Raw genomic sequence first — 21,890 nt, 5'->3', positions numbered from 1 at the left:
CATGATATTCTTAAGGGTGCTGCCATCCCAGCACAAAATAAATTACTTTTGCCATACTTGAAAAATGTTTTTATTGTGAACAAACACTGCTTCAGAAAGGAAGCAAACACTGTGTTGATATATTAACAGGCATGTGTTTCCTTGTGATATGATGATGACCTTAAAACCTCTAAGCCTTCTTCTGCCTTCTTTTTCTTTTCAATGATTTCATCGTTATGTATACCTCTTACACATTTCTAGAATTGTTTCTGAAAGAAACTAGCATGATTTGAGGGTATGACATTTTCTGAAAATAAAATGAGGAAGAGAATTTATGTCAGTGGGGCTACTAAACTGTTTTTCTGTAATTGCTTATGACAGTATGAACTTTTGGAAATACTTCTAACAAGACACTGCTATCTAAGAAACTTTAATTGAACAAATATAGTGAAAAGACAAATGCAGATGTTGAAGGACCTCTCAGTCATTATTGTGACATTAATTAGTGAACATCTAAGAAGAATGAGCCATTGCATGAGGATTAGGATTTGCCTAAATTTGTTTTTCCATGAAAAGTACAGTATTATGGGGCCTGTTGTAATGAGGGATTAGACCAAGGTCACTGCTGCTGAAAGATGCAAGCCCACCAGGACCAGCTGTGTCCTTTCTTTAGAAGATTTCTATGCTTGCTTTGTCAACCCTGTAGTATGTAGTGTGTCAATACCATGTGCTTACACATGAAAATCTGAAGGAAAACAAAACGATGACAATGTATTTACACTTGTGTGTGCTGTGTAATGTTTTTCTATACGTTTGAGAGGTTTCTCTCTGTTCTGTGTCTGCCTTGTGAGGTGGCTGTCCTTATCTCTTGTTCACAGACCAGTCTCTTTTTTTTTTTTTGCTCACAACACATCAGAGGATGCTGCACCCTTTTGGCATTAGAGCATGCCCCACCATGGCCTTTGTCCGCACAGATTGACGGGAGCCCACGTGCTGCATACTGTAGATGAACAACTCACCTGCTGTGAAAAAGGTTTTCACTGCCTTAAAGCAGTTCCTCAGACAAATAAAGATAATTCCTGCACCACTTAAAACCCACAGCCAAAACCAAATATAGCATATGGGTTACCATCTTTGCCATCTCTGGGGAGGAGGCGATTTAGCTAACACATACAGTAGATTCGTCTATTTCGATCAATGCAGCACAACAAACACTTGCTGCCGTATAGCACATGGAGTTGTTTGAAGGATAGAAAAAAAGGCATCTGGTGAGTGTGATTTTGCTGTTGTCATTGTTGTTTTCATGCATTCTGCATTGGGGATTGTCTCCGTGTCAAGCTTTAATCCAATAAACATTCTGATGTGCTCTCTTTGCAGCATGTCATTTAATAATGCCTGCCTTTTTGCTGTGAGCAGAGCCATGCCATCTTTGCTCTTATTAAGAATGATTAATGCTTGTTTTTGGAAATATTGCTGAGATGAAACCTATTAACTATTACTGGAGCGTACAACCATATACCACAGTCACTAAGTCTGACTTATGTGCTGTTTTAACCACAAAAATGAAAATCTATTCCAAAACATGTATCATCTTTAAGGAAATATTACATCTAATATTACGTCTACCAATGTTATTGAATATGTTTTCAGTGTGTTGTCATAAAAGCCATTCTACACTCATGTCTTTCTACTTGTACTCTGCACAGCCACTTTATATGAAGACAATAACATTTTGCAATCTTCAGTCTATTTTGCTGTCATACACCAAATGTAAGTGTCAGATGCAGAATTTGTGAAAGCAGGTGTGCATGGGTTGGTGCATCTTGAGTCAGTAACAGTGATTTATAATGTGCAGTGGTTCGGTGCACCTTGTGCTGGTCTCCTGAGCCTGTTGGCTTCCTTTTCACCAGAACCAGCAATCCTTACTGGGGAGATGGACGTCTCGCTCTGATGCCAACTAAACAAATCTCCCTCCTCACTTTCAATCTTCATTTCACGTTCAGTATGTGCACCTCATTAGAAACCGATCCTGCTTAATTGTGGTCAGTTAAAACGTTGCCAATGACGAGAGTCTCTTTTTCTTTTACTGCCAAAGGACATTTGTTCCTCTTAAGAAAATAATTTTAAATGCACCTATGAAAAAACATCATTGTGCAAATAATATTACAATTTGATGAATGTCAAGTTCTCAGTAATCACTCATGTTATGCCAAAGGATTTATGCCATCATGTTTGAGTTTAATCCACATATTGACCTTTGAGCATAATGGCATACAATGACTTAGTAAAGCTTAACGTTAAACATGAGGAAAAAACGCACTGAAGAGAGAGGAAAAATACAGACGTTATGAATAATAAAACAAAGTACAGTCATTTTCCCTGTGATGCAGTATAAGAATGCTCCCCATAATGTGCGACACCCACGTACTCTGCAGACCTCTCCAGTCACCTTGAGCACACTGATTATATATACAATAAGCATTCAGCATATTAAGCACTTTTTCCTTAGTGACCTCGTGACCAGTGATAGTATATCTCCTTTCAGCTTAATTTGTTGGATGTCAGAACTGCAGTCCAAACAGACAATAACAACCTGATAACAAGCGAACACACTCTCACACGCTGATGCTGTGGTAATAGCCTATGCAAATAAGAGCATCTCAAAAAACTAATTACGCTCATCATTATGCTCATTATATAATGCATTGTCTTACCTTCCACTTCTTTCTGGACAGCTGCAGGAGAATTAAGAAAAACAGACATATTTAATATTGACCTACAGGATATTAAGTATTAAACCACTACCAGTCCACTATCTACAACCAAAACAACACAGATTTGTTATGTTAGTTTAGTTGCAGCATTAACATTACTGACAATAATGGTGGCATTGTATTACATAAATAGTTTATCTGTGACATATAACAGATAGAGTCACAGTCCAGTGTCTTTCAACAGTTTGTTGGTGAGTGTTGCTAGCTTTAGCGATCAAATGAACCAGACGGAAAAACTATTTCAGATTCTCATTAAAGTGGTTAATTTTATGGTGTACAGGTCAGCAATAATCTGTTACAATGCATGCAATGAAAATAACTTTTGTCTTGCAGGTTGTGAGTCCACTGTTTACATGAAGGAACCCCTGACAGGCCCCCTTTTGTCTTTTTAGCCAGAAAGGTAGTCAGGTGTCCCATGACCCCTTGTCGAAGAAGGTTGCAGAGTGTCCAAGCCAAACGTGTATTATTATACGAGGGAAACCTGAGGTCTTTTGGTAAAGTGGAAAACAGCTTTAATTAATCACTTATTTTCTTTTCTGTAAGTAACATGGAGTTTCAAAGCTCATTTTAAAATGCCAAGTTCTGTCCTGACAGAACAAGAAAATAACATCCATTTGGTGGCCTATTAAATGTCCCTGTGTTGAAAACATGCAAACATCTGTCATATTAGGATGCTGTTATCCTCTGTGACTTGAGAAGAAAAGATATTACTGTATAAATCACATTACTGAGTTATTTTGCATGATATGGCTCTGCTCTGACTTAGTGACTCTTCCCTACTTATGCTATTGTTTCACTACATTTTAGTATTTAGCATTATCCTGTAGTCACAAGTCTCAAAAAGCCCTTAATATTCATAGAAAGCAACACAATTAAATACTAAAATAAAGTCTGTCTGTCCAAAAATCATACAGCAAAAAATACATTTAGCTACAAATAGAAGGATGCTATTTTCCTCACCTTCATGGCAGTACCTCCCCCTGTAGCTGGAGTTGATACAGTCACAGAGGACCTCTCCTTGGCCGACCGAGCACAGGCCTTTGTTGCTGCACGGAGAGTGTGTGGCACATATGTACTCCAAATCACTATGAACAGCTTGACCATCCAACAGCACTGGTAGTGCCTCCCCCACTTTCAAATTGGCTATAAGGCCCTGGAATGGCGGCTCATATTTAACAGTGCTGGACGTCAGGGCAGAGAGACGCACATCAGGTGAGATTCCGCCTACGTAGAGGTCACTGGCCACTACCATCTCTTTTCTCTTGGACTTCACCTCGGCCACTTTCTCCTCGTTGTCCACCACCAACCGCGTCTCTCTGTAATCGCGCGAGAGAAGGATTCTGTGCCAGCGCTGGTCGTTGATACGCGTCTCTGTGTGCAAGGAGGCCGGTTCAGCACAGTGGATGGTGAAGCGCATCTGGAGCCTCCCATCTGCAATTAGAAGCTCCAGGAAGTCGCAGTTCCCTCCATCGTCCAGATAGAGCACCAGGGCTTTGCTGATGTTGGTTTTCAGAATAAAGCTGAGCTCACCTGTTGCTTTGGCATCCCACTGGCCATAGCGTGTCCACTGACCAGGAACCCCCTCATATTCCAAAGCTATTCCTGTTAGCACCAACCCAGCTAACAACAGTAACCAGGAAGCCCTGCCTATACACCTGCCCATGATGGTTACTATCTACAACTACTGGATCCCCTGGGGTCTCTAATTCAAATGAATCCAACAGAGCTGCGAGGAGGAAATGTTATCTAGTGTCTTCACTTTTGTTATCACCCTAAAATTTGCAGAAATAAGACTGCAACTCCCACATGGAGTAAAATAGTTTCTTTAGCCTTGACTGCCTATCCTTTTTATTCTTTTTGCCATCTCTCCATGAGGGACACGTGACAGAGTGAACAAATGAGGCACATTGCAGAATACTTTGCATCTACTTTGGATCGGCTGAGAAAGAGAACAAACAACACAAGTGATCCACAATACTGTGTGTTTCCTCGTCTTCGCCATCCAGTGTCTTGGCCTCCATCCAGCACTGTTCCTGTCAGTTCCCCATGGGTTAGCTAGGCACGCAGCTTAGGTACAGCCTCCATTCTTCTCAGCCTACCAACATCCTAAGACATAAAAGAAGAACATGTAATGAATAGCTGGAAATTACTAACAATTGATTGTACAAAAAGAGATAAATAATCTACAGTCATTATGAATAACATGGCAAATGAATTACAAATTTTTACAAATTATTAATCTTACAAATTCGTCATTATGGCAGAGGGGGAAATATGGAGATGAGAGTGATAGAGAGGTTTAATTGTTATGCAGAATTAAGAATTCAGCAGTGGTTCACATTTTTATAGGTCATTTCCAACAACTTGTTGTTGACTGCTGGTTATCATAAAGCCTAGAGTTCCAGCAACAGGCCCTCATCAAGATATTAGGGCCAAGCAGCATCTCAATCCTGGTGTCCCACCTCATGTCTTAGCATTCAGGTAGGAAGGGAAACAGAGGATCTCACTAGTTTGTTGAGACCTATGCTTATTTCCAAAAGCTGGTGGAAAAAAGTTTCATAAGCACCCCCACAGATGTTTTGGTACAATCCATGGCCTCACTAACTTCAGTGATGTTGAGCTCCTTAAGCCCTCTGCGCTCCTGGGCTCAAGCTAAGACATTACAGCTTAACAGCACATGCTGGCCAGAGGCTGGGTGTGATGAAAAGGAAGAGGTCTGTGTTAGAAACAAACAAACAAACAAAAAATTCAATATGTTGTGTTAACAAAAGAGGGTGCGTCTCCCAGGCCTGAGGACACAAGCAAAGTTATGCACCAATCTCTGAATGGGAACCTGCCCTGGCTAATTATTACCATTTACAAAGGCTAAAAACTACAGCTGGTGTCCAGTCATCCTGTAGACAACTGTCCGGGAAAACTACACATATTCTAAAAGAGAACATTTGTATTTAAAAGATAACTGTGGCGTTTATTGATCTTTTCATTATTAACAACAATTTCCCTACAGATAACAAAGCCAATAATGAATTTATTCTAGAGACAAGTACTGTCTGTGTAGTCACAGCTTGATATACAGTAGCTTATGCCTCTGTGCCAAAGAACTCTATTGCTGTCCAAAACCTATTAAAAACACATAAAAGAGCAATATTGTTGTGTGATCCAATTATAAGTCATAAAAAACTAAATCAGCAGCTATAATCTACACAACCAATTTGCACAAAAGATTGGAACAACGCTGTAGATCTCAAGAATGCCTATATACTGCATGCCATACTGTACATCACACATCTGATCAAAATATGTTTGACTTGTACAATGAATGTTGAGATTTCTGCGCTTAACATTCACAAAATGTACCAATGTCACCCTGTCTCCTCAGAAAGAGAAAGGAATACAGAGAAGTTATCATACAAGGTATTGATCCACTCAGAATCATCAATCAGTCTACAACAAATACAAACTACTGTAAATAATTTCTCAAGTTAAAGCTCTATGGTTTGCAATAAACCACAAAAAGAGAAAATTTGTCTGAAAGCAATAAAAAATCTTCATGTTATGTTAAACTGAGTTCTTTCTCATTTATAGGCATTTCTCAACTAGGAGCAGAGGCACCTCATGCAAGTTTGGCCCAATTTCGTCTCTGCCACAGAGAGAAATATAATATGTGTGAGTCTGCAGGGAATTACATCCTCTATTTGGTCTCCTACTGATGAGTGACTGTCACATTTGGGTTTATTCGCTAAAGGTAGATGTTGCAAGAAAGAGCGCATCACAGCAAATAAATCAAAGTTTCTCCCCAAAGTACCAAAAAGCTCCAGGCTGGGAGAAACCCCTTGTGATAGACGGGTTTATCATGGGAATAGCTATATCGTGCAAGGTCATAAAAACTGACACCCTCCTCACAGGATGAATTGCAATTTGCCAGGGTCAGGTATGGTGTGTGAAATGCTTCTCAGCAGCGGTTGCAGCTGTATATACGTGGTCGACTTCAGCTTGTTTTGATTTAGAAAAACAACACATAAGTATTTTTGTATATAAAAAGACAAGGAGGCATGTTGTGCTTTCAGCTTCATGGCCTCGCCACATGATAACTGTCTCACTCATTAAGAGCTACTTGTGCTCCAAGACATCATTGTGAGACATATAATATGATAAAAAATAACATATCCTCTGCAAAGAATATTTTAATATATAGCATATAACAAGTGCACAGTGTGGCCAACCGTATTTATAGACGATTTCACTGGAATTGCTAAGAAAGCTTAAGGACAAGTTTATTTCCTATTTTATGTCGTAATGAGCTTGCATTAAAATATGAAATAATAGGGGCCATTATAAACTGTGAAATATTCTATGTATACATTAAGACACTTGAACTGCATAGCAGAGTCAGCAAACCTATAGCTGGGCAAATTTAGTACGAGCGACATATCTAAACAGTGCATAACCTGACACCTGCAACATTCATATAGTTAAGAAAAGGAGTTGTTTAAAAGCTGACATAAATAAGGTCTAATTAACAGAAAAAGAAAAAGCGTAGATGACCGAGGGGCACACTGACTGAACATCTCCACTGAAGACTCTAGTGTTTTGTTTGTTCAGTATCCTTTATTCTTCTGTATCTGTTTGGTTTTTATCTTTGAAATCCCCCATCACCCACTCCTACAGTAGAGAAGCCCTACAGTTTTTCCCAGTGGGGCTTTGTGATGCTAGTCTGGCAATGTTGTTTCTCTGCACTAAAACAAGTAGGCCTTGTCTTGGGAAATTGGAAGGAAATGTTTATTTTCAACCCATACTAACATCCTGATTTTCTAAAGGAAATCTATATCACAGTAACATTTTGTTTGCTTTTGTTGCTCAAAATTACATTTAAAAAAATTCTATTAAAGTAACTTTACAAAACCCACCAAACATTCACCACTGTAGAAGGGAAAGGGAAAAAGTTGCATTGTCTACAACCTTTTTGATGTTTTCTGGCTTTGACAGGATTGTTTAGCCTACTGAACTGATAGCACTGGTATAGTACTAGGAATAACAATCCAATCAAGTATATGGTAGAGAGCTCAAATTGGGGCCCGCGGTATGTGTGGACTCAGGGTCAGCTGCTCCCGTGTCCACACAGGACCCAATATTGATCACACAATAAGCAAGTATCAACTTGTGAGTAAGGTGTTTACAGTTAAGCTGGTTGTAACATTGCCTTTTCTACATTTAATGGCTTTTCTCACTGGGTGACATGCTATTTCTTCATTTAAAACAACAGGCCAATTACCCATCATGGTCAGGACACTGTACACCCTTGATACAATTACCAGTACCAATGCAAAAGGACAGTACAGTACAGTGTCATTGTATATTCTTTATACTATTCGAGGTTGTAGTATATGAATGATGATCTTTATATCATATACAAGAACTGTGATACATTATTTGTATTGTAAAATGAAATGCACTATGGTAATATACCATCCATATATGATCACAGCACCGTTTTATGTGCAGTATCCTGATCAGTACAAACAATGCAATAGAAAGGATGGTTAGACATACAGTAAAATCTACACTGGTCACTGGGCATGTTACAAAATGCTAGTGCTACTGTAGATGCTAGGTAACTGTGCTTCAGGGGCACGAATTTAATGACAAAACAGGCAGAAGTTGATCCGATCTGATATGTTAATCTATAAGATATGCAAGGTTGTATTGACGCACATGTGATACGACCAAAGTGTAGATGGACAAATAATACAACGTGTGCACACCACTTTACTTAGCATGTGTGCTACAGAGTTATGTTTCTCTGTTAATGTAAATTTAAATATTTTTTAAATGTTTATGGACATTATTACTATACAGCTGGGGACAGGAATTGATGAAGATGATTGAGAAGACACTAGAGGCGAGTGGGACGCAATGTCTACAGGCTCTTCTACAGCTACAAGGAACAATAGCTCCTTGTAAGTGCTGTGCCAAAAGGGAAGCATAGCCCTCACAGTCATAGGGCTGAAAAATTGAGAGGGAAGGGCTCTCCACCTAATACCATTTCAAACATCCAACTTTCTCCGCTCAATCAATATATTCTCTTAAACGGAACATCTTCAGGATCAATCTGTTCAGGACCAGCATTACACTGCTGAGGAGATTCAGCATGAATGAGTTGCTACTACTATAAGAGTCAACCTGTTACCCTGGGGAAGGACAAAGAGGCTGGCAGAGGGGCTGGAGGTCCAGCAGATATCACATAGACTCAACGCTGCAGGGAAAGGGAGGGAACAGTTTTTGCTTGATTTCATGGCTGACACCGAACAACAGGGATCGTACTGTGTAACGTTTCAGTGAACACAGTGGTGGTCTTAAAGAATTACTACGTAGAACCAAGTGGATAAACAGGTGAAAGAGCAAAACAGGAGGTGGACTGTGAACAAAATGACAAACTCACGCAACTGCTTTTGAGGGTTTATTGCTCTAACCTGAAAACCCCCTTGTAAAGAATACCATTGTCCACAGCATATCTTTATCCCGCTCTTACTGATTAAAACACATACAGACATTTATTCCAATGTTCCAATGAATTAGACTGGAGTATGCTCTGTCTATTTTTGTATGTAAAAATATGTAGAATACAGAACATTTACAAAATGTCTTATAGGATTTCATGAACATATTTACAAAATGTCTTATAGGATTTCATGAACATATTTTCTGGCCTTGCCACCCCATATTTTACTAGAGCTATTAGAAGTATTTTACTTGATCACCAGGATCTCCAATGCTCTCTAAACTAGAGCTTTTGGGGTTAGACCCCTACAGAAAAGCACTCTCTTTAACATGTTAAAGATGAAACTCATTAACAATACCATACACATATCATTGGTTGAAATATTAGTTTTTTGTTTATTGGCCTACTTCCAACTTTAAAAAATGCAGAATATAGGCCTACATCACATTAAATTAATAATGTAGGAAATGGTTTCTTGATCATCATCATAATGCTTCCCCTGCTGGTAGTCTGACTGAATCCTACTCTGTAAAGTTGCGCTCCCCTTAAATGCCTCCCTCAGCTCTTTCTCTCGCTAGGTTAGACTACCTATATGTTAGCCAGCTACCTAGCTACTAGCTAAGATTGGTTCATGTGATAGCATAATATAAGGCAATATTGTGCAACGTGATGCAAACGTAACACGCTGCGCATTGTTTGGAAGCATATGTGGAGATTTTTATTCACAGGGCATCCCTTTGGTTATGCCATTCGTCTTTAATCATGTCCACAACATGAAAAGACTCACCGGAGCCCTCACACAACAGCAACAATACCAAGTTTGGATGCTACAATGTCACATGACAGGGGGCATAGGGCTGCCCTGTGGAGGCATCCCTATCAAAAAGTAATAAAAGTTTGGATAATATGGCGATTTAATTTAGTCTAACTAAGGCAGCTCAGCCAAAGAGGGCGAATGGGCTGTTGCTCAGGCAACTTTAGCTCACTCTTGTGTACCTCCTTGCTGGTAGTAACTGAATGTATTTTATGTTTTAACACTGTTTAAGATGCCTAGGTTTGTTGGATTTAATCGTATATGAGATCTTTAATTGCTTGTTGCAGAGGCCTTTTACAGTATGCTGTTTGAGTCTGTGTAGGAGATAGAGCACAAGGTCTTCTTGTCTCGGAGCTTGCCTCTGTTGCATGCATTGGTTTCTGTTTAATGCTTCAATTAACTGCATCATCCTTCTTATCTACAGTTTACCCAAACAGGTTCCAGGCTTACATTGTAGAAGAATGCAACATTTGTACCCAATGTACCACATGGTTACTGTTCCCCAGCTGTTTAGCTCTATTCTTTTCACCCATCAATTTTCCTGTTAAAGGATCAGTGGAGGTTGAATACCCCGTCATTCTCTAAATGGAGCCTGCAAGAGTATGAAAGCAATTCCAATAGGCCTATAGGAGCGAATGTAAGGAAAAGCGAGTTCAATATGCACGCCCAATCAACTAGAGGCATGGGTCTGTCACGGGTCTGTGCATTGAGTAAAGGTTGTGCTGCAAGTAACAACTTCTCACCCCACCTCTGTAATCTTTTACCTCCACAACCTTAATGCTCATAGTCTGAGTGATGGTCAAACCAAAACAGGACATGTTTTTGGGTTGTTAGTTGCCAAGGTGAGGTACACATTTCTAATGAAGTATCAGCATTTGGGCAGTGCATTTATGTGAGCATTGACTGTGTCAAAGCACCTCCCCTAAAAGTCAATGTTACAGCTCTGTTCTTGTTATGAATGAAACTCCACCTGAATTTTCCATGATGCCCTGTGAACTTACTTTTGTTTTCCCAAAACCAGAGTGATGAACAATTATTTTTGAAAGCAAGCAAACAAACAAACAAACAAAACAAGTAATGTTTCAGTGTACAATTTATCTTACTAACTTTGAGCTAAATTGGTTGACTTTTTTACTTTGAAGTTTAGGTCTAAGTAAAATGTTTGTCTGAGAGCAGAGCTGCAGTAGATGGGAATGATTTCTATTGGGTTTGGCAGTACAAGCATACCATTCACAGTCATTTGATTCCATGTTACCGCAATATAAAAAAATACTGCTTAATGCAGGTTTAACTGTCAGACTATTCTGTTGGACTGTTTTTGCTTTTAGTTGGACAAACATGAACATGACAAACACGGCCAATCAGTAAACTTTCAACAGTCTGTAGTCTCTTATCTTCACGTGCTTATAATATTGGATTAATACTTGCTGTCATATAACTCTGTGTCTGTTCTACCCTTCTCAAGTTCACAGCCCTTTGTATGATTTACAGAATGGAAGAATCTTCTGAGTGAGACATCACAGACAAATGGAACAGTCTGTCAAATCATCGTAAAGCATTTCATGTCAAACATGAAAAGAGCTGTAAAATTATTGCTGTTAATCATAGACGGAAACAGTGACTACAATAATGATATGAACTTTTAATCAACCAATTTAAAAACTGAATCTCATTTGGCCTGGTTTGATTAGAGATTAAAGACATAATACATAAGGGCTGCTGCCTTGTCTCCAAACTCAACTGTTTTTTTTAATGTATTTTTTTAATTACATTTTATTTTTTAATGCTTTAACAATTTTTAGTTAATGCTTTCATTAATGGCAGAGCTGCTGTCTCATAATGAATCATTTATGCATCTGTCTAGTTGCATGTTTTTGTAATTACAGAGTGTAACTGGGAATTGATTTCATCAAATAACCCAGAGGCACAGATACATGCATGTTTTTTTTTTCAGAGAGGACAAAGTGTAGGGGCATGTAAGAGTCCTGCTGATAATTCAGAATAGATAACAGACAATAGTTTGGCTGTTAGAACATTATGCTGCCTTCAAATGAGTTCATAATTTATTCACTTCTTCATATTTAATCTGTGTTCCCCAGGAGACAGTACATAGGTTACATCCCAGTTCCCTTAATTGCATCCACATTTTCCTCCTCTAAGGAAAAAAACACATGAAAGTAGTTGAGTAACTCTGTAATCACTTTGGAGGGGTTTTCAGCTTGTTCTCCTCCAGAGGGACCACAGGAGACCCTGGGTCAGCACACTGGGAACTACTGATGCATAGCAGAAAAAGAGAGTGACCAGGAGATTTTCAATGCTCCACCAAACCTTAAGTCCACAGTATGTCAGCACTTGTCAGTCAATTTTATTAGAGATTTGCATAGTTTGGACTTTGAAATTGCAATGAAGTACAGTGAGAATGCTAATAATCTTTCCAACCACCTTTCTAAGTGACTATTAAGTGAGTATTCTTTTTTCATCATGTTGTGTTATACATGCATTGTATTATTGTATTGTACCAGAGTAGATAAATACAGTAGCTAGACACACACACACACACACACACACACACACACACACACACACACACACACACACAGACACATATATATGTATAGATAGATAGATAAACATGACTGGTATAAGCCCATCAAGGCTTTAAAAAGATAAAAGATAAATACCAGGGTGAAGCTGTGTGATGTCATAAATGTGATCTTAATCATGGCAGGTCACAGTTTGTGTGCCTCAAGGGATGTGCCCAATATGTCTTCCCTGGGTCCTGCACTCTTCTCCATGCAACTTCTTGTTCCTCTTACACCACCATATTCAGTCATCACACAAAGTCACAACCAGCAAGAATTTGCATATGACACTATGATAATTTGTCTATTAGTAGAAGGAATGAGAAGGAATATTGCAACCTGGATGAATTAATAATAATTCTGAAGGAGTACCAGGAGGCAGTGATTGCTATGTTTGTTTTTTTTGACATTTTATAGACAAAACGATTAATGGAGAAAATAATCAGCAGATTAACTGACTATTATAGCAATTATTATTAAAATATGACCTACATCTTTAAGGATTTCAAACTGCTTTCACAAATGTGTGTATATTAATGCAAGTTTATGAAGATAAACAATAACATATACCATACATTGAAAAAAGCTGACTGAGAGCACTTTAATATAGCACTTTCTTTAATATATATAAGCTCAATGAGCTGGTCAGTTGAAAAAAAAAGCATGAATTCTGCTGCATTAAAAGTAGAGTATATAAATAGGATATGCATGCAAATATAAGTGAGCGAAAGGCAGCAGGGGGTTGTCACTCAGGCACTGATACTGCCTGGGGACCTACAGCACAGTTACAAGGACAGCACCCGCCCTACACCCTGTAGCACACAGGACAGAGCCACAGAAGGCTGCTCAGCTGTGTGGGATCACTCTAACAAGCTGCTGCCTCAGTCTGGCCCAGTTGAAGCTTCTTACACTTTTTACTAGGCGCCAATAAAAGCGACCTCAGTGAGCTGTTGTCGCTGGGTTTTGGGCTGGAATAAATTCTGTCTGTGTTCTCCATGCCAGCGACTCCTTAGTGAATCCTAACCAGCCTGGAAGAGGAGTTTTCTTTAGCTTATTTCTATCAAAGACTTGAATTGTGAGACATTCAACCTCTTATTTTCCCTCTACCATTTAGATTACCTAAAAATATATACAGTATATGAGGGCTGCAAATTTACCCAAAATACTGCTGAAGTTATGTTATGAACATGGAGCTGGATGGTGTGGCTACAATCTCTATCACAATATAGAAAACATTGTTTTTCTGCCATCATTATGTATCACAATATGACAGATGTATGCAATATATATATATATATATATATATATATATATATATATATATATATATATATATATATATATATATATATATATATATATATATATACACATTGCAATGTAATGCATGCACTGCATTTCATTGTTATACATCACATTAGACAAATCTCTTCATACATCGTTAACTTGTTTGTTACATTTGATTAGTTTGCTTGGAATCATTGATTTAGATGATTCCACTAAAATTTGATATACAATAGTTTTCACATTTATCCAATTATTTATTTTTGCACAGCTCTGTTTGCACATGTACAAGAAGCTGTGATTTGTTTTGTTTTACATTTAGTAATCTCATTCACACAATACCAATTAAACTCATTGGACTGATCTGTCTGTTACGGTATCACAAGCTGTGTCTCAGGATTCACTTCTTTTGAAATCCACATTTCAAGGCAGAATATGTCATATTAGATCAACCAGGCTGTCTCAATCCAATGATTTATCTGAATAGGGCCAAAAAAATGTGGCCTTTAAACTGAATTTGGAGAACACAATATCAATTGCAAGTTACTCTCCTGATAATTTTGTTGAACTATTGTTCTTGTGTGATACTAAAAATCTAACGGGTTTGTACTTTTTAAAGAGAAGAAGTCATGAAGCTGTGAAGTACGGAACCATGTTTGAAGGCTGAAATATTCCATCTAAAATTCCTTTAAATGTTTCAACTGCACCCTTTCAAGTTACACCTGCTATTTCTATATGTCTGCATTTTGATTGCATTGCGTTTACTGGGCGCAACATGCAATGCTGTGTGTAGGTGAAGAATTGTAATCGTCCACCATACTTGCAAGGTCATTTTATATATTATTATAGACTCTGCATTAACATTTTTCAGGCTGAACAATAGTTTTCAATATTGTTGAATGTGAATGCATCAATAGAGGATGCATATGGAAGCAGATTTAATACTCTACTACTATTAAAAATAAAAAAAAAATAAATGCAGCATAAGTCAAGTTTTGTAGCTCAAGCAACTGGCTGAGTGCAAAAGACCAATGCTTGGTCTTGGGTGAACTAATTCTTTGACACAGAGTTTAGGTTAACTAGTAATGTCATAACAAGAGTCTACAGTCATGCTAGCTGCTCTGTGAGGCTGTATTTAGACACAGTGGTACTTTGAGCTAAATATTAATGTCAGCATGCTAACATGCTCACAATGACAACATGCTGATGTTTACCAGATATAATGTTTGTTTCCCATGTCCCATCATCTTAGTAAGTTAGATACAGTAACTAAACACAAAGTACAACTGAGGCGGACCATGACTGTCTTTACAAACTTTCATGGCAATCCATCCAATAATTTTTTAGATATTTCAGTCAGGACCAAAGTGGTGGATGGACTGACCAACCAACAGACTGGGATTGCCATACCTAGAGCCATGCCGCTAGCCTGGCTAAGAATAAAGCTACTATCATTTTTGAGACATTTTAATCACAGCCACTTTAAAGGGGCAATATGAAAGAATTGAGACTACTCTCTAACTGTCGAATTCATACTTCAGATCAATAGGGGGCAGCGTATCACATATCAGGTCATAACTGCTGCTAACTGCCATTAGCTAGTTAGCTCAGTTAGCCATGCAGATAACTTAGTGGTCCTAGCTGACTGAGCACCAGAACCAGAGCCGGGCGAGCGGGCAACGGAACTGGGATCAGCAGCCTCCCAGTGAACATGACCAGACCAGGACTGAACACAGCCTCTGGGACTGACGGAGGCCAGTTTGACAAAAGTGAATATAGTACTGACAGCGGCTCTGACCAGGACTCTGACTCCAGGGACAACGAAGATACGGCGCGTTCAGACAGGGACAGGAGAGGCGGCAAGCGGCAGAGGACCGAGAGGACGGTCGGGCATCAGAGGCAGCGACAGCGCGTAGAGCCAGAATATTTTTCACATCAAACTCTGTGGATTATTTTGACCAAACCAGAGTTGGTGATTGTTGGAACAGTTTAAAGACTAACCAAGACGTACACCAGCTGGAACTACCTGAGTTATACTATTGGAATATCGCCTCTTGAGGTACAAGTGGTATTACAACACAGGACGGGCCGGGACTAGCAGGTTGGCATGTTAATTTCAGTTGATATCTCTGCAACACATGGCATCATAACTGCTACTTCTCCACATTTTGTTGATAAGGTTAGTTAATTTTTTTGAATGTTTTAAACTAAAATTCTGGCCAAATCTTACATATTGTCCCTTTCATTTATTTAATATTGTGGGTTTTATTGCAGCTCTTCAGATCTAAAAAGCAGAGCAAATGTCTTATGAATTTCAACTGTGTTAAACCATTACTGTGTTTGACTGGAACCACCCTTGATTTCATGGTAAATATCAGGTCTATTTCCTTTCAAAGGTCAGTTTAAGTAATTTGCGATATTTGTTTACAACAGTCAATCCAGGTTATTTGTGATTTGTGCCACGCAGTAATTTGACAAGGATGTTGTTTGTTGACCCATTTCTTTTCTCTTACATCTACAGGTTAGGAGTTCTGTAAAGAAGTCTGCATCTTTTAACAGTAAACGTCAAGCTGTCTAAATTTATTTGTGTGATCATTTGCTAGTTAGTTTGAATCACAGCTTAAATCCAAAACATTATAGAAAGTTGGTATTTTATGGTTTAAGAAGAAGAGCATGACAATAAGTAAATTAAAAAGTGCAATTAAATGTAGTATAAAATGACAATAATTTGTGACATTGTTAGATAACAGCATCCACCACATGACATATGCTTTGTTAATGTCATTGTCTATGTCATTCTGTCACTTTATTTTAGTTTGATTTTGTGGTTTACATTTGAGGACATCTTTGTATTTTGTCTTTACCACTTCCACCCTCCTCAGTTAGAGGACATTACAGATTATTTGCATTGTCATCCCTTAATGACGGACTCTTTTTAAACCTTTGGACAGAGAAAGGCCAGCTGTTTCCCCCTGTGTTCAGTCTTTATGCTAAGTCTTTTGTCAAGTAGCTTCTGTTGTATCCTGCGATTCACTTAGTAAACACTACCCCCTTTGCACCTGAGATGTAGGAAAGCATGATTATTTGGCAGAAGCCGTAATTGGAACATACTGATGTTGTTTCATGATTCCTGTGGGCACTTGCCTTGCAGTACCAGGCTCTCAGTGCAAGTAGAGAGACCCATATTTTCCACAGTGCATGACAGTGTCCCAACTTCAAATGTATGTCATGTTGCAAACAACACTCTTCTTCTCTCGGCTTTATGAATCTTACATTTTATTCCTTCAGCTTTTTCCTCTTTTTTGGAGGCAACTTCATTTGAATAACTCAATCTTTTATGATGGGCATGCACTCATCTATAGTGGCTGGTGTGAGACTTGAAACTTTAATTACTTATAGATGACATTTAGTATTTATTTTTTGCTGAAAATGTGTGTTCCTTGATGGGTGGGGTGAGGGAACTGGCTAAGTTGTTCCATCAGTGATGATGGATTGGTCATTTTGTGTGTTACTCTTAAGTGGTGTCAATATTACAGTATGAGTTTTTGCAGTTGGCTATTGCCATTGTCAAATAGAAAATAAAACATTTGATGCTACTCTGGTGGGATCTTGCCCCATGGCAGGTGGCATGTGTTTCTGCATCTGTTTAATGGAAAACTAATAATTTTATACAAATGAACACGGTCTGAAATTTTCGGATATTGAGAATCTTATTGCTTGATATTGAACCTCAAAACTTTTGAGAGCAAGCAAAATGTGCTATATTGATCTAATACTAACTTTAGCGGGTATTTTACAGAAGGAGAGCTCCTATAGTTGCTTCTGTTAAGAAAATACTTAAAGGTGGGGTATGCGATTCTGGAGAAATCCAGTACCATGACAAATACCATGATATAGAGTGAACAACGACACAGCAAGTAATGTAACTAAAATTAGCTTGTAGGTTAGCTTAGCTAGGTTGTGGGTTAGCACACTGGCTAAAGGCCAGAGAGGACGAGACTGTTTTCCAGAGCCAGCAAACCAGCTCCAGACAGCGATACTTACAACTCTCCTGCTACTATAGCTAACAACCATATCTTGGGAAACTAGAAAGTAAGCTGAATGTCTGTGGGCAATTCATTTGACGTCACCTGACACTCAAATCATGGCTGCAATAGTGTTGTGTGGCTCGGTCCAAGCCACTTTGTTAGTTTCCCATTTACAGAGCCAGGGCTGTGTACAAACAGATTTTTTTCAGCGCACACACAGAACGGACAGCTAGCGTACTGTGAGGACATATTCGCTGAATGTGACAAAAGGACATGTATTGGAATCGAATACCCAACCTTTAAAGGAAAAGTTAGACAGTGTGGGCCATATGCTTATAAACTTTCTTGCTGAAAGTTAGATGAGAAGATTGATGGCACTCTGCAAGTCTGTATGGTAAAGATGAATGTACAGCCAGCAGCTGGCTAACTTAGCTTAGCACAAAGACCGGGAACGGGGAAACCAGACTATTTCTTGGTTGGGACCAGTAACTTCCTGGAGTCTCCACTGGTTGCCAGGCAACCGGTCCAGATTTAAGAGAAAGTCTGGCACATAATCCCCTGTAAAACGATGATTTGTCCAATTTGTTTTTCCACTTACGAACAGATTAAATACAATGTGGTCAATTAGTGAGCTTTAGAGGTGCTGGTAGGTGAATTCTGTTTCCTCTGTACAGAGCCAGGCTAGCTATTTCCCTCTGCTTCCAGTCTTTGTGCTAAGGTAAATTAGCTGGCTTCTGGCAGTTGCTTCATATTTACTGGGCAGACATGAGAGTGGTATCAATCTTCTCATCTAACTCTCAGAAAGACAGCTAATAAGCGTATTTCCCAAAACGTTTCCTTTAATACTGCTGCATTGGGACTTTGGCCTATTTTGTTAAATAAAAAGGGTTTTGTAAAAACATGTTGATGTTCCTCAAATGAAAATAGTGAAAAATATGCCATTTTGGTATTGGTACCAAACAAATGTATCTACAGCTCCCGGGAGGGGACATATGGACGTAATTTTTTCATAAAATTCATGCACGCTTTACTAAGGTTTATAAAAAAATTACGTCTATGTTCCTTCCCAGGCTCCGTAGGGATCATATTAGCACCGCTAATGAAAGGTTTCAACATTTGCTTTTAGTTGTGATTTTCTCTGTATTTCATTTTCACAGATGTTTTGCATTTGTGGAATGCTTTTTACTTCAGCTGTAAGCTTAAGAGATATAATCACCGCCCTCATCAACATCTGCATCAGCAGCATCATCACCCCTGCCATCAGGCATACAGTCTTCATCATCAACACAGCCATCATTATCATCATCTTCATCATCCACTTGATCCTCTTCTTGACCTTTAACTCATATCTCTGCATCAGCTGTTATCCTGATGATTTATGTTGCATAATTCACAGAGATGTATAACCCTTCCATTATCTATAGTGCTGAAAATGAGATGTTTGTACCTGCACTCTCTTCACACGATATGCTGCACAAATTGTTTTTATCAGTGACATGAAAGTAGCCTATTGGATTTTAATTGTAAATATTCAACAATAACAATCGTGTAAACTGTTTTTGTAAGATTTATGTACAAGGTTGTGCTGCTGGTGTGCCTGTGGTATTTTTCTTCCCAAACTGCCAATTTGTCTTGCTGGGAGAGCTCTTACAGATACAGATAGATACAGAGAAAAACAGTGTTCTTACTGTACCTGTAGATTTAAGTGTAATAAATATGAGCAGATATGGTGTGGTGGCTTGAACTGCACTCAGGCAGAACAACCAATTTAAAGTATCTATCTACATGGTGGAACAGTATGTAGGCCATACAGTGAGTGCATGTCAACTCCTGTTGATATGAGTTTCTCAGTGGCACAGGGCACTGTAACAGCTGACATTTTCACAAACCAGCAAGCCAGGTAATTAGGTAGCTAACTACATAACACTAGCTACAAGCATAAACATGGTACTGCACACAGTACCCTCATTAAGTAAATGTAAATGTACTGTAGGCGTAGTAAAGGGATAAATGCATGCACATCTGCTTGCTACATAGCTATAACTGTAATACCATTTGAAATGCTTTCCTCAGAGATGCAATTTGGTTGGGTTCCCACAGCAAAAAATGTGATTTAAATGACAAGACAGCAGGCAGCATCCCACTTACATGTTTGCATGCTACAAAATTAACCTGCTATAATCCCCGTTTCCAACCAATCCAGCAGGATCACAGCACCACCATTATCATACTCATAGGTGGAGGTCGGGTTGTGGCTATCATGGGCTCAGCTGAGGCACAAAGGCTCCCAAACATCATTAGAAAGAGCTTAGCCCTGGCATATCTACTGTCAACATTAAATGTATTCACTCATACTTCAGTGTTCGGGGAAAACAGTATGTTTTTAAAAGACTGAGATTGTCCGCATGCCACCCACTCTCACACACTGATATGTGTGGATGAACAGAGGATGGCGTGAGCGCCATTTAGTCAGACGCTGTCAATCTCACACAGGTAAGTCAAAGTAGGAATGAGTGGAAAAATCTTTTGGCCTCATAAATGCATTTGATATTTTGATGATACAGTGTAATCTCTCACTGCATTGATATTTTAGCAAAATGCTTAATTTCTAAGCGGGTGTTCCAACCAGAATCAGCACTGCGTTAAAACAAAGAAAGTATTGGTGGGGGTGTGTTGCTTCAGGTACTAGTGACACATGACATACAATTCAGGAAATTTGAGTAACAGACCCTTGAATTTGAAGGCTTCTCAGATGCCAAAACACAGCACAGTGTTTAATAATCCTTTGAGACCCTATTTTACACCTCTGAATAACTATGACTGTTGCAATTATTTTATCTTTCGTTGCAGGTGAGGTAAACAGTAGAAATAGGGCGTCTACGTCACAAAGGAATCCACCAGAATCCACCACGCTTGCATGTATGTGATTGGCCAACACAGCACCTTTCCGGATGACAACTTTTTTGCCAGATCACTGAGGGTGGTACCAGAAGAAAGGCCATGTTGTTAACTAAATCAAAATGGTTTATCCAGGGACATCTCAGACTCAGTTTGACATGTCTGTACCAAGTGACTTCTTTTTCCTGACCAACAGTCCAAAACTTAATAATAACTATAATGTAAGACTATGAAAATCAGCAAATTCCACATCTGCAACTCTAAAATTTTGGGCACATTTTGAAGAATGACTTAAATGATGAATTATTATTTCAGATTATTTAAATAGTTGCCCATTAATTTTCTGTCAATGGACTATTCGATTAAACTGTTGTAACTCTAATTGAAATAAATATGTTGACTATAATAGTTAACATGTAGCAGAGGTTAGCATATGATGCCAAAAAAACAAAACAACTTAATCAAATGTAATCAAAATATTTTAAAATATTATACAAATATACAGCATTTATTAAGTCAGTTAACATAAGTGTGCTGTAGCTCACAGAAAGCTAGCGTGGGATAACCTCTCCTCGGAAGATTCCTGAAACTTCTAAAAGATGAACTCTCTCTCTCTCTCTCTCTCTCTCTCTCTCTCTATATATATATATATATATATATATATATATATATATATATACACACACACACACAAATTTTTAACTGTAAACATACACTGATCCAAAAGCAATAAAGAGAAAATACACTGTCACAAAGTTAACATTTACTTTACAGATATCAAGTTCAATAAAGCTCTTCTGTAACTGTGAAACTTCATAAATCTGCACATCTTTCAGACTGCCTCTTAAGGACGCTGATTATGCAAATACTCTAAAACATAACCATCATGAAAGCAACTCAAGTGATTTTTACTATAAATGACAGTTCCTTCCCCCTCATATCTCAAAGAAGACTTCAACTGCCGCTGAGATTTCGTCCTTGGCCAGAACACAACGTATCAATGCATGTTGCTATAAATTAGCTCCTCATAAA

The 21,890-nt window shown here is 38.6% G+C and overlaps 1 protein-coding gene across 8 annotated transcripts in view; it reads right to left on the bottom strand.

Moving 5' to 3' along the window:
- nrxn2a (neurexin 2a) overlaps window positions 1-21,890 on the bottom strand; it is a 115,859-nt gene that overhangs the window by 87,439 nt on the left and 6,530 nt on the right. For all 8 annotated transcript variants that reach the window (XM_044223024.1, XM_044223026.1, XM_044223025.1 and 5 more), the window contains exons 2-3: window positions 3,714-4,859; window positions 2,694-2,714 (exon numbers count right to left, since the gene is read on the bottom strand). In XM_044223024.1, the coding sequence (XP_044078959.1) occupies window positions 2,694-2,714; window positions 3,714-4,416 (724 nt within the window). In that variant the 5' untranslated portion in view covers window positions 4,417-4,859. The remainder of the gene's footprint in view (window positions 1-2,693; window positions 2,715-3,713; window positions 4,860-21,890) is intronic.

This window comes from Siniperca chuatsi, linkage group LG14 (genome assembly GCF_020085105.1).
Source record: "Siniperca chuatsi isolate FFG_IHB_CAS linkage group LG14, ASM2008510v1, whole genome shotgun sequence".
In the NCBI taxonomy this organism is placed as follows: Eukaryota; Metazoa; Chordata; class Actinopteri; order Centrarchiformes; family Sinipercidae; genus Siniperca; species Siniperca chuatsi.
Note: the sequence above shows the minus strand (reverse complement) of the source record. Positions and strands in the feature narration are given on the sequence as shown.